General features: G+C 42.5%; 1 protein-coding gene across 1 annotated transcript; it reads left to right on the top strand.

Annotated features, from left to right (window-relative positions):
• The first annotated feature begins 5,552 nt into the window (after positions 1-5,552).
• Positions 5,553-12,579, top strand: LOC139740215 (U11/U12 small nuclear ribonucleoprotein 25 kDa protein-like). Its single transcript, XM_071650799.1, has 4 exons — positions 5,553-5,844; positions 8,303-8,408; positions 11,660-11,734; positions 12,510-12,579. Exons 1-4 carry the CDS (start codon positions 5,553-5,555, stop codon positions 12,577-12,579), a joined length of 543 nt encoding a protein of 180 aa, XP_071506900.1.
• Positions 12,580-13,402: the final 823 nt, after the last annotated feature.

The raw sequence follows: 13,402 nt of genomic DNA, 5'->3' as shown, positions 1-13,402 counted from the left end.
TCATTTGCTACGTTCTCCAGCCTCGACAGGTGTAGCAACAACTTCTGCATCCTCTTAGTCAACATTTGCCTCTCTTGAACCACCTCTTAGCAGACATGTTTGGTCGGTAGCTAAACAAGGGTATTGGCTACATGTATATCAGTGAAGGTGATTGCTTTTATAGCGGTGAGAGCGATATTCAGCCTCAGGCTCAAGTAAGTCTGCGAAAACACTGGAACAGTGGAGCCAGAAATGCCAAGTTCCAACAATTTTTATGCATGAGATTTTCATGACTCGGCATCTTCGGCGCTGGCGCGGGCGCATGCGAGGGAGCGAAGCGATCGAGCGGGGGATCAGGAGCATGGTACGGAGCTTTTTCAATTTTTAGCTCTTGATGGTGCGATCTGGTGCATACATGTACTTAAGTGACTATTTTTTACTTATTTTGAAAGACAAAAGGGATGTATACCTTCAATTGCAACTATCACATTAATCCTTTGACCTACAAATATTTTGTACATTTGTATGCTCCCGATACATGAGAAGAATGGGTGCCATGCGTGAGACAGACCCTAAATGCGTGGGTCTCACGCAGAATGCGTGAGACTTGGTAACTCTGTGCAGCTAAAATGGAGACAATTATGATTCTGACATCAAGAACCCTAGCCTGACCAGACCGCTGTGCGAAGCACAGTGGTCTGACATGTATTAGTGTTTAAACGTTGTAAACGACCATCACTATTGATGGCAAAATCACATAAAATGCCTTTTATTTTGTTTGATTTTAAGAGTAAGATAATTTTTACAACTCACCTACAGCGTATTTTCCTGATGGTTGAGTTGAATTCGGCATTTTGTTGGTATCCAGACCTTATTGTTGAATTTTTCGGAGTAGATTGTGCGGTGGCATCTTTTCCTTCAAGAGCTTCACAAAATCAACAAACTACCACGCATGCGCAACCGGAAGTGGTTGCGTTTTACGTACGCCCATGCGCCAGTGCGCCCGTGCGTTTTATGTGTTACGTACGTAAAGCTACAGCACTCGTATCCGCGCGTGCTGCGCCGGCAATGATTTGACCTTTTTATGGGTCACCCCAACTAGCTCATCACTTCCGCTCCCCGACTAGCTACGTTGTAGTATACGAGAGTGAATGCCATTCAAATAACACGCAGATGAGGAGTGAAGCAATACGGACGTTTACAGACCTGACTTTAGCCACGGATTTTGGTGAGTTTTTGACGTAATTAAACAAAAAATCGCATACCGATTATTGAATGATTATCATAGATTATGGGGATTCCTTATATTTTAGTTTTCCACGATTAATAAAGATATTCATGAAGGAAACGCACACCCACCACTGCGGCTGCGTGTAGTTAAGGGTACCCTAACTAACGTCAATTACGGTATGGTCGCCACTGCCGTAAGGTCGCCAGACATTCACATCGCATGTAACGCGCGCCGCGATCGGAGATCAGGTTGGACGACGGATTTTCATCACTCTCAAAATACATTCGTAATTCACCTTTTTCCTCCGTAAAAACACAAATAATTTTAATCAAAATATATTTTACCATATGTAACAGGTGATAAAAGCATTTTTAATGCGAGGATGTTTTTGATTTAGAATGGATTTCAGGTGGCAGATTAAGGGAGATTTTCAAACGCGGTGATGACAATGCCTCCTTCATTGAAGCATACACAGTATGTATTTTAACACACACGCTAATAATATGTTGCAGGCTATGGGCGGCGAACTAATTCAGTGCCGATATTAGTTCGCCAGCTCGGACGTGCACAAGAATTACACACAAGTGGCGACCATACGGTAATTGACGCTAGAGCAAGAATGGAACCACATCGTTGTCTTATTTGTTGCGGATGTCACTTCCCTAAAACTAGCCCGACCTGATGCCGTGCCGATGCGTTTTTAATTTTACAGCGACTGGGCTGTGTATACATGTAGTTTAAATACCCTATTGTATTAATAGTAAACAAGACCTCGCCATGTTCATCCCGATGTGTTCAATGTCAATACAAATTACAATCTTCCTGCTTGCTATAATACAAGTGTAGTATACGGCCAAAAGTGGGCAAATTTTGAATCACCTCTCACGCTCTTAGCTTAGCAGACACGTTTGGTCGGCAGTGAAACAAGGGGCAAGAGTATGCCTGTAGACATGTATTTCATTGGCTACCTTTGAGGAGGCAGCCTTTTGAGACGAAGTCTTGTCGGACTACAGTACTTGAGTAGACCAGTGGCACTGGCAGTGCAGTGGCAGTGAGGCCTACCTCCGGTACCTGGTGTCGTGTAACACTAACAGTTTAGATCTTACACGTACAGTTGACATGGTTGAATTAGACATGTTTTGATACATGGGTCTATAGTATTTATTGAACTTAGATCCTATTTGATAAGAGTAAGACTTTAAAAGAGCTCTGACCCTCTGTAAGAGCTAGAAATATCAAGACAATGACATAATGCCTAACGTTAAATGGCAATGCATGCTAATGTTAGAATAGAAGAGAACGTCCTACTTCAGTTCGGGAAACCCACTCACAAGGGGGGCCCCTCCTTAAGTAACCCGTCCCCCTTATAAGTAACCCCGTCCCCCTTATAAGTAACCCCCGGGGCACCCCTTATAAGGAGTCTCCACGCTTTTTTGCAATGCAACGCGAAAATGAAAGGACTGCGGCAATTCGCTTGATTATGTCCATAAAGCTTCACAAGTTTCCTAGTTACTCACGAAATTTGAGCAAAATCGGTTTGAGGCATCATATCTAAAATCATGGATTTAAATGCGATGTCAAACGACCCATGCGAATGCTGAAATGCGAGCGATTACTGGCGCGAGTGTCGCCAGGCGCGGCGGCGCGGCAATGCTTGAGTGCAGACGTGGCGAGTGAGTACATGTCCTCAGTCGCCACGTCTGCACTCAAGCATTTGCCGCGCCGCCGCGCCTGGCGACACTCACGCCAGTAATCGCTCGCATTTCAGCATTCGCATGGGTCGTTTGACATCGCATTTAAATCCACGATTTTAGATATGATGCCTCAAACCGATTTTGCTCAAATTTCGTGAGTAACTAGGAAACTTGTGAAGCTTTATGGACATAATCAAGCGAATTGCCGCAGTCCTTTCATTTTCGCGTTGCATTGCAAAAAAGCGTGGAGACTCCTTATAAGGGGTGCCCCGGGGGTTACTTATAAGGGGGACGGGGTTACTTATAAGGGGGACGGGTTACTTATAAGGAGGGGCCCCCCTTGTGAGTGGGTTTCCCGAACTGACTTGTACTTGCGTATTTAGGCCCCAGATCGAGATCTACTCTATATAAAGTATAAACCGTTGAGAGATCTACTCTATATAAAGTATAAACTGTTGAGAGATCTACATGTACCTAACGTTAGGCCCAATGTCGATTATGGCCTGGGTGTCTCCATGATGAGTCCCTACATTTAACTATATCCATACGGTACGGACGATGTCTATGGGTTAGACAGGTTGCTGAGCCCGAGGAAGGACTGAGCTGAGCTCTGGCGGCACTACATCACGAATGGGCCCACAAATGAAACACGGTGACATTTATTGTCATGTTTGCTTACCATCTGGAAACGAAACAAGCTCAGATCTGCGGTTCGATTGCTCTTCTAAGTTCTATTGTCAGGCGACGTCAGGCTTGCGAGGCCGAGGACGATTATGCACCCTCAAAAACAGTATTTGACAAGAAGCGAATCCTCGATTGCTGCGAGTCGCGCCGGTCGAAATATAAGGATGAAAACAAACCCCGCTCGAGGTCTCCAGTTAGTTCCAGCGTTGCCAGGTCCCAACAGAGCAAAATCACCAAAAGGCTTGTAAAAAATCACCAAAAGCCACCAAAAATCACCAAATTTGGAAAAGCGTAGGTAAAGCTTCAATTTTAAGACAAAATTATATCAATAAACCTTTATCAAACACTGCGCCAGTCTCGGTGCAATTTTCGGCGCACTGTAGTCACACACACTAAGTGCAAAATGTGTATGATGTGTATGGATATATGACTATGAGTGTATGTGTGTGTCGCTGTGACCAAAAAAAAAGGGGGCACATGTTATGTTTCTGCAGGAAATAAGGGGAAAACTTTGGGCAAAATGCATTTTCGTTTTCAATTAGTGTGATTATTTTTCATGGGTCTAAAAATCACCAAAAAGTTACCAAAAATCACCAAATTTTGATTTGGTTACCAGGCTAAAATTTTGTCACCAAACAACTTCAAAAATCACCAAATTTCACTCTTTTTGGTTCCCGAAATCACCATCTGGCAACACTGGTTAGTTCACACACAAATCATGCACAAAAACACACACAACATTCGCTGTGTGTACTCACCCTGTACTCGTAGGCTGTATGTACGGAATTCCTGTGGCGCGCCGCCACTACTAGTATGTCAAAGGAAATTACACCGAGCTATGCCGTGCAAATCATATTCACTTCCGGGATAGTAGTCTTTTATCTCATATTTACATTGATTAAAAGATCCAGACTGAAACACTTTCCGAACAATTGTATGACTAATTTACTTTATCATAACAAAAATGGTTAACTGCTTTTAATATTCTTTGTTTTAGAGTGAGGAGAAACCTGTCGAAATAAACTTACATTATTTTATAAAATCTTTTAGGTATCTGAAATTAAGTCTAATTCCAAAGAGGACGGTGCCGTGTAGACTAGAGCGCGCAAATAACAAAACAACGTGATACCATCTATGCATGGCGGCTCCCCGAGGCGATGGTTCTACAGTAGGAGTTCGAGTACACGTGTGTCAGCTAGTTTATTGGCATGAATGCAATTTGTTCATTTTGTTACAACTGATTTGTAGCCACCGCAACCTGCGCTCAGCGTAAGTATAAAGGTCCTTTGCAGACAAATTTTGTAGCCAATTTGACCTTTTGTTTATTATTTTTAAATGGACGATCCCTCGCAGCAGGGACCCTGGTACTGGTATGATCGCGATTGGTAGGCTACTAACGAGTAACGTTTTTAATAGTACATGTACACGTACGTACATTGTAGTAGTGATTTAACGACTTCAGTACTAACTGCGACCAGCCCCAACGCGAAGCGTTCAGTATTAATACTGTGTACCAAGGAGCGCCCCGGCCCGGGGTTATAGTAGACCAATCTAACGTTAGATAATAATCAGCATCATCAGTGTTAATAACGTGTTGAGTAAAATCATACGCTGTAAGTGTAATTTAAATTTACTACTCTACTAGCTGTTAGGCCCTTCCTGGGGTAAAGACCACTCTTTGATTTTATATAAGCATGTTTTAATAGTTAAAAGGATTTAGCGTTAGGCCTGTCAAATTGCTCTTGTGTGGAATAAACTTACAATTAAAGAAGCCATGTACCCCCCCCCCCCGCCACTAAAATGTAGATTATCGTAGATAATTCATGTTTAAATGCAAACCATGTGCATTGATGTGTGATCATGAAATAACCTGGTTTCTCGATCTGCACTCCGTCTCTGTCAGTGACGATCCACCTCAGCTCGGCTGAAGTTCAGTCCTGGACGAATGTACATATTGTAGCAAGATGGAAGTGGTCCCTTCGCTGCCGCTGGAACCTTCCTCCCATCATCACCAGTCCCCTTCACCACCCCATCCACCTGCCTCGCCCCAGCCTCCCCCAGACGATCACGACTCCCTGCCCCACATCGAGGTCATGAGCATCTTCAGAAGGGAGCTCCAGAATCTCCTGGACGAAGACGCCCTTCTGGACAACTTGCCGCGCGACGTCCGTGCGGAGGAGGTCAATCTCCAGATCGCCCTGGAGCACGGCCAGGCCATGACGGTCAACGTGCGACGAGCGGACGAGAAGATCATGCGTGAGTGAAAAGTTTGGGCGAGTTGCTTGGAAAAACTTCCAGCAAAGGTGATGTAAATAACACAAGCTGCCCGTAATTCGACCACAATGCCATCCCAAATTTGACCGCCTGCTACACATAGAATCCTATGCTTTGCGCACGGTCGAACCTTGGCAGGGAAGGTCAAACCTTGTAGAGGATGTCGATACTTTTAGCAAATGTGTCTGGATTTGAGATGGTACACTCGGGGGAAACAACAAAATCCCGCCTACAATATACAATGTAATCCAAATTTCCATAGATTTTGTTAAGTTTGTCTTCACTTTGCACCTATTGGTTAAGTGTGAAAATTCTGGCAACTTGCTGTGTATGATGTACAATATTAAAAATGTACCCCTATTTTGAATGAGTGATTTTTCATTGCTATTGACACCAAAAGCAGATTGATGTCACATTTCACTGACAAGCAAGGCAGTGACATGGCTCATTGTGGCGGTAACGCATCTGCCTTGAAATCAACCCTTAGGCCCGAATTCACGAAGGTGGTACAAATGAAACCAAGGTTTAAACCATGGACAAAAACCATGGAGCGCCAAGTGTCGCACGGAATATTTCATTCCAAAATTGGTCATTTCATTGACAAAATGACCATTTCGTTAACGAAATCATCATTTCGTGGACGAAATGTTCATTTAGTTACAAAATGTTGTCATTTCGTTACAAAATAATCATTTCATCGAGGAAATGACTGATTTCGTAACAAAATATTCCATGCGACACTTGGCGTTCCATGGTTTTTGTCCATGGTTTAAACCATGATTTCATTTGTACCACCTTCGTGAATTCGGGCACATCCTTGTGCTTACACCAGAAAATGGTCAAATAATGCTGAACGCCCAGTTTCTTCAGGCGACTACCAATAATCACAAAAAGTATCAACCAGGCACATTGTGCAATATGAAGAGGAAGGAGAAGAACAGTGACAGAAAAAGAAGTGCACAGGTTTTTAAAAGGTTCAGGAGAATCAAACCTTGTGTCATACTTAGATTTAAGCTGTGTTGCAAATGAGTGCTTCACATGTATATGTCACATTTTATGGATAACCTGTTGAGGACGGGCTGATTTTGCTACAACACACATTTCCCATAGACACATGCCGGAGTATACTCGGGACTCGTCCTCAACGGTTAAGGAGCCTATTTAACAACAATTCAAATTATAGTCAAAATGCTCCTAAATGGATTGTATTCAACTTTCCTCGTATGTGTTACATACCCGTACTCCACCACCACTGCAATTAGGCACAACATTTTTGTTATGGTACATTCCTACTGGAACATTTGCCCATGGTTAAACCACTGCAAACTTGATAATATTCAATTTTTTTTAAAATGAAAATTAGATAAAGGGTTGAGAAGCTCTGAGAAACTCGGAGGCATAATCACTCGACATTGCTCAGCTGGGAATCAAATCAGAACCATCTGATTGCAAGGGAGACATGCTACTATAAAACTGAGCCACATCACCGCTCAACTTTAAAGGCATGTCTGAAGGGAATTTGGTTTTATTAGACCAGTCTGTGAAATTCGCTGGCCATTGACCCATACCAGGCAATAACTGTTCCTCTTAATACACAATTTGTCATCTGTCTTGATGATACAGACTGATAGACGTGTTTGATACTCAAATTTAATGTATACATGTAAGTTTCTTCCATCCTGAGTTTGTAACAAGCTGCTTGTACGTGTATGTTAACCTGCATCTGAAAACACTAAATATTTCTTGGAATCTAGTTTGCACATGTTATTGTATGGTTGTATGTCGGGCCAACCTTCGATTGATAAACTTTCAGGTTGTCAAGAAGAACCATTGTCAGAAAGGCACGCGCAAAGTTTGAATATTAGTGAACCGTTCTACATTGGCATTATATTTTTGCTTGAGACTGTAATTGATGATTCGCAGTCAGAGGACTGCAGCCTCGCTAGAACACATTTGTTTGCCATTCTTCCTAAGTGTGTTTATTATTACCTCCATCCAAGGAAGGAGGAGATGAAGTTATCATCGGCATTGGTTTCTCTGGTTGCAAAATAACTCAAAAATTTGTGTGCTGATTAAACTGCAACTTGCAGAAAAGGTCGATTGTATTGACACAAGGAACACTTCATTCAATTTTGGTAGTGGTCAAGGAATTTATAAAGATTTTTGAAGAATTTTTCATCTTTTGGTATATGAGGTCAACGAACTTGGGGTTCAAGCTGTGCCTACTGGAGATTTACATACATGATTGTACGCGCACTAAGCACGCGCTCTGCTTGGGCATCATCCGATCAAGGCACCGTGCAATAAAACAAAATGCTTCTATTTGGGGAAATGGCAAGCATGTAAGGGTGGAAATGAGTGGCTGGCTTGGCGAAGGTCTGTGCTCTCCGAGTCCTTTTCTAGTTTCATTTTGTTTTTATTTCGTTTTTGTCCTCACCAGCCATCGTTGTGATGCAGACTGCAACAGTCAGAGACTTGAAGAATGCTATCAGGCGATACATTGAACTCCAGCAAGATCGTGATGGGACGAAAAAGAAGCTCAGCTGGTGAGTCGTAACGATCCTACCCACATCTTGAGCCTGTTTCACAAGTCAGGGGTCACGCATCAGTTGTTTCCATGGAGACTGCAATCTCGTGGAAACTTACAATACTGTCTGCTAGCGTGAGCTGTGTCGCCATTTTCATCTCAAGAGCAAAAAAAAACAAAAAACAAAACAAAACAAAAACATCAGAACACTGGTACATTGTATCTTCATTCTCAGTCAAAGATACATTTCCGATTTATCACATTTAAGCAGTTGTACTAAAAGGCAATCCAGGAGTTTTGTAGACATAGCTGTAACCCAAACTTTTATTCCTGGTTCAAATTTTAGCCTGCAGTTGTGGGGAGGGCAATCCCTGGCACATTCTATTGCACATAGTCCTATAGAAGACCAACAGGGTGATGACGAAGCAGCTAGAATTTGCCAACATTGATAATGGCAGGCATCTTTATGAAACAGGCCCCACTGGGCCACATTCCATAACAAGACTTGCAGATGTTACGTGTTACAGTTATTGCCATTGCAATACTGTAGTAATAACTGAAATTCTTGGAACTGATTGGTCAAGTGCTTTCTGCTTTTGTGGTAGCTGCCATTCAAGCAGTCTCCAAGAATTCCAGACCTCACTGTTCAATTCACAAAGGGGCTTCAATTAAACTACCTTGTACAAACTGTCATTTACTTTGTGATTGCCTTGTTGTCATTACTATAGCTACAGAAGTCATGTCAATCTATGATTATATTGTAATAGAAACATTTTTCTGAAATTGCACAATAGTCCTTATCTCAGAAAATGACTTCCAATTTTGCTTTTAGGCAGGACTGGACACAGACATTTTTCTGTGGTGGCATGTTTCTGCCACATGAATTTTGATGGCTTAAATAATGCCGAAGGCCGAAGGCTCAAGTGAGCTATTGCGATCGCTCTTCGTGCATCGTGCGTCGTGCGTCGTGCGTCGTGCGTCGTGCGTTGTGCGTAAACTTTTACATTTTCATCTTCTTCTTGAGAACCTCTTGACCGATTTTCACCAAACTTGGCAGGTAGCATCCCTAGGGGGATAGGATCTCAATTTTTTCAACTGGGCACCATACCCCACCTGGGCGGCCCCAGAGGGGCCCAAACCCCCCAAAATTAAGGAATCTTAAAAAATCTTCTTCTCTAGAACAAGAAGTGATAGAGCTAAGTTAATACTATGAATTAGTACATTGATGACTGTAGTTTCAAGTTTGTTCATGGCAGAATCAGGGGTGCCCCCCTTGGGACCCAGTGGAGGGGAGTGGGGAAGGGTCCTACAATGGGGCCTAAATTGTACATTTTCATATTTTTCTTGAAAATGCCATGATGAATTTTCACCAAAGTTGGCAGGTAGCATCCCTAGGGGAAAAAATCTCATTTCCATCAAATGGGCACCATGCCCCACCTGGGGAGCCCCAGGGGGCCTAAATTTGGACCAAAATTGTAAATTTTCATCTTTTCTTGAAAACCCTAGATCACTAATTTTCACCAAACTTGGCAGGTAGCATCCCTAGGGGGATAGAATCTCAATTCCATCAAATGGGCACCATGCCCCACCTGGGGGGCCCCAGTGGACCCACCCCCCCCCCCCTCCTGTATTAAAGGAATCTTTACAGATTTTCTATAGAACTTGAAGTGATTGAGCTATGTTAATACAATGAGTCAGTATATTGATGACTGTTGTTTCAAGTTTGTTCATGGGAGAATCAGGGGTGCCCTCCCCCCCCCCCCCCCACCCCCTTGGGACCCAAGAAAGCGGGATGGGATGGGGGGGGGGGGGTCCAAATGCGGGCCTAAATTTTCATCTTCTTGCTGAAAACAACATAATGGATTTTCACCAAACTTGTCAAGTAGCATCCCCATAGGGATACGATCTCAAAGTGTTTGAATGGGCACCATGCTTTCCTTGGGGGCCCCAGGGGGTTCAAACCTCTTAGAGAAATGAGTATTAAATAATATTTTTCTCTAGTTCTAATCAAAAGTGATAGGGCTTTAAGTCTTTTTTCCCAAGCTGCATAATCCAACGTTCTATAAAGTACAGTGTACTTGGTAGGTATTTTTACCAGTGTGATGGAATATGTAAATGGACACCATGCCCCCATTCTCAAAGCTACCCCCACCATAAGTTTCCAATGTTCTCAGGTAAGAGTCTGCAAGAATGCATGGAAGGTGAACTTGCGATACTCAGGTGAGCGCGTGACCCCCGGGTCTCTTGTTGAAATTTCATGGCCTGACATCAATTCCTAGTTGCCTGGGCCATTAGACCACCGTTAATGTTGAGCCCTGTTTTCTGATATTATTGGTTGCAGCACCAACATACCACAATAATCACCTGCAGTTGCTTGGTCATCATCCACAGTGGAATGCCATGATGATATGTTGCAAGGTGGATGAACACTGCCATATGAAACAGGACTGTTCAGTCACCTGACACGTAATGTGAAAGTATTTTGATGTCATGTGCCTAAAGAGAGTCAGGTTGGATACAGAGTTGGATATTGATTTGCGTGTGTGTGGGTTTTGTGATTTTTTTTTTTTTTTTTTTTGCATTTTTGAGCTGAAAAAGATATTATTAACATAACACTTTAAGATATACTGAAGAGTATCCCTATAGTTATGACCAGCTGGCATATCTAGGGGGATTATGATATATCTTGCTCCCATGTAACAGTTACGTATTAGAAATTTGGTCTTTAGAAAGATGTGTAGTAAGTTCCAACATGGTACAACTTGAAGAAGACAGGAAGAATGAAAGGGGGCAGTTTGAAATAAGTCTGATATTAAAGTAAAGGCCTCTGCATACCGAGCACGTTAACGGCAATGGTCAGGGTTTTTGCTAGGGTGCTCCAAAAAGAACCTCGTCTGGTTTTGTGAAAAAGATCGTTAATTCGGTACAAAATCACCTAAAATTTTATTCTTATGTCAAAATCACCAGTTGAAGATTTCTTTTGCAACAGAATTATTAGTGGGGAAGTGATATTGTAACCAAACCAGACATGGTTCTTTTTGGCGCACCATGGAAAAAACCAGGTCCATTATTGTTTACCTTGCTTGGTGTCACCCTGTACTTGAGGATCCTCTTACAGATGGTCCAGATGGCAACACGGAAGAAAGTACAATATTAAACAAAAGTACACTGTATTGTCCTCCATATCTCCAAAGTGACCTCACCTTGGGTATGTATAGTGTGTGAATATGAATTTTTTAGATGTCTTCATGGATTATGATCCCTTCACAGGAGGTATGTCTGGAGGGCATTCTATCTGGCGTTCGATGGAGAAAAGCTGACTGAGGATCGGAAAAAGCTCAAAGAGTAAGTTTCCTAAATGGCATCCTGACAGCTCTACCAACTTACTGCTATGATCGCTGGCAGTGTGAAATGACAGCATATGAACCTGATATTATGATCGCCATTGAATCAAATCTAGTAAATACATGGCACTGCAAATGTAGAAAGCACCAAGTTAGAATGTCGCGACGTTTGTACAACCACCGCTTGAGAATGTTTCCAATGTGGAATGAAGCACTGATAAACTATTAAATAAACATCTTTTGTTTGATTTCTTCTGACTCTGATATATATCAGGGCTTGACACTTGTTTGTTTGTTTTTTTCCCCTCTGGTGGCATGTTTGGACCCCTGATTTCTAAATCTGAAATTTTGGTGGCCCAAAGAGGAAATGTTGCCAAAAAGTAAAAGAAACATAACAATCCGGGATCTGGTAAAAAAGCCAAAGTGTGCCATCACTCCAGGACTGTATGGATTCAGTTTTGATCCAAAGCATTATGCAGAATTCTAAAATGAAGTTGTAGGTAGGCAAGGTTTTGAAATTACAACTAATTTTGAGGCTACTGATTTTGATTTACCATCATATATCTTCTTCTTTTTTTTTCGGGGGGGGGGGGTGATCCATGCTTACTCAGTGGCAATTACTAGATACTTTGAACATGTATTCCCTTGAACACATATGCAGAAGAGAATTATTAAAAACATATTTTTCTCCCTTGTACATTTTCAGGCATTGCATTATGAAGTGAGCTATAACTAATGTGAACTCTCAATTGTGTTCATTTGTTTCAATCCACTAGATATGGTATCAGGAACCGCGCTGAGGTGACGTTCGTGAAGCGGCTGCACTCCAAGGCTGCTGGCCACTGAATCCTGATGTGCTGAGAGCGAACTTCCAGCTCACGAACGCTGTGCGGCCATCGCACCCAGCCGAACGACTTCAAGATGATATGGACAGAAGTATCATCTGCTTGAGATGTACCGCAGAAACGTCGCTACTCTCACAAAAGTTGCACGGTCAATCTGTCGTTTCCTCTGCAGAAGTTATTCAGCGGCAAGGTGTCTTCCCGTCCACGGCAAGCATGCAACGGCTGGAATCAGAAGTCGCGCAGTGGAATGCTGTTGTCTCATGTGATGAGCTCGCCACGGGTGGATTTTTTTACCTTCTGCAAAATGTTTCTACTCTTTAGAAACTGTTTTGTCTTCTTACCATGGTTGAATGGTTTGGGTAACATTTTCCACTAATCTGGAGAGTGAGGAGCTATGTAAGTGTCACAGTAAGATGGACACTGAACACTGTTCCTTTGTGTAGAAATCAGTTGGAAGAAATTGATAATTCAGTTTGCTATGAAAGGAAATCAAAGTTCCTCGGCTGGTAGTTTTTGTGTCTTACAATCAAAGGACCAGATCCTGCTGAGAATGCTGTCCCAGCAACGACTGACAAAAAATGCCATGTCTTTTAATAATAGCAATTATAATAACTAGAAAAGCACTCATAGAGTACAGATCTCTGCCAAGCAGCTAATTTCTACCCATTACACAATCGCCCAATTTCACGATACGGAAGCCTTTTGTTAACATCATTAGCTTCCAGCTATGCGCCTCGCCCGAGCAGACACACATTTTAGAGCGCATGATATATGCAAACCTCAAATATGTGTAGCTTGAACTCCAAGTTCATTGACCCTATCTC

This window comes from Diadema antillarum, unplaced genomic scaffold (genome assembly GCF_040938485.1).
Source record: "Diadema antillarum isolate AM-2024a unplaced genomic scaffold, OU_Dant_1.0 seq00000842_RagTag, whole genome shotgun sequence".
In the NCBI taxonomy this organism is placed as follows: Eukaryota; Metazoa; Echinodermata; class Echinoidea; order Diadematoida; family Diadematidae; genus Diadema; species Diadema antillarum.
This window is presented reverse-complemented; position numbering and strand designations above follow the sequence as displayed.

Bases quoted from the DNA above. Each gene is read 5' to 3' on its own strand.
- LOC139740215 (XM_071650799.1), top strand. From the start codon at position 5,553: ATGGAAGTGGTCCCTTCGCTGCCGCTGGAACCTTCCTCCCATCATCAC. The intron at 8,409-11,659 runs GTGAGTCGTAAC...ATCCCTTCACAG, and splicing joins ACGAAAAAGAAGCTCAGCTG to GAGGTATGTCTGGAGGGCAT. The intron at 11,735-12,509 runs GTAAGTTTCCTA...TCAATCCACTAG, and splicing joins GATCGGAAAAAGCTCAAAGA to ATATGGTATCAGGAACCGCG.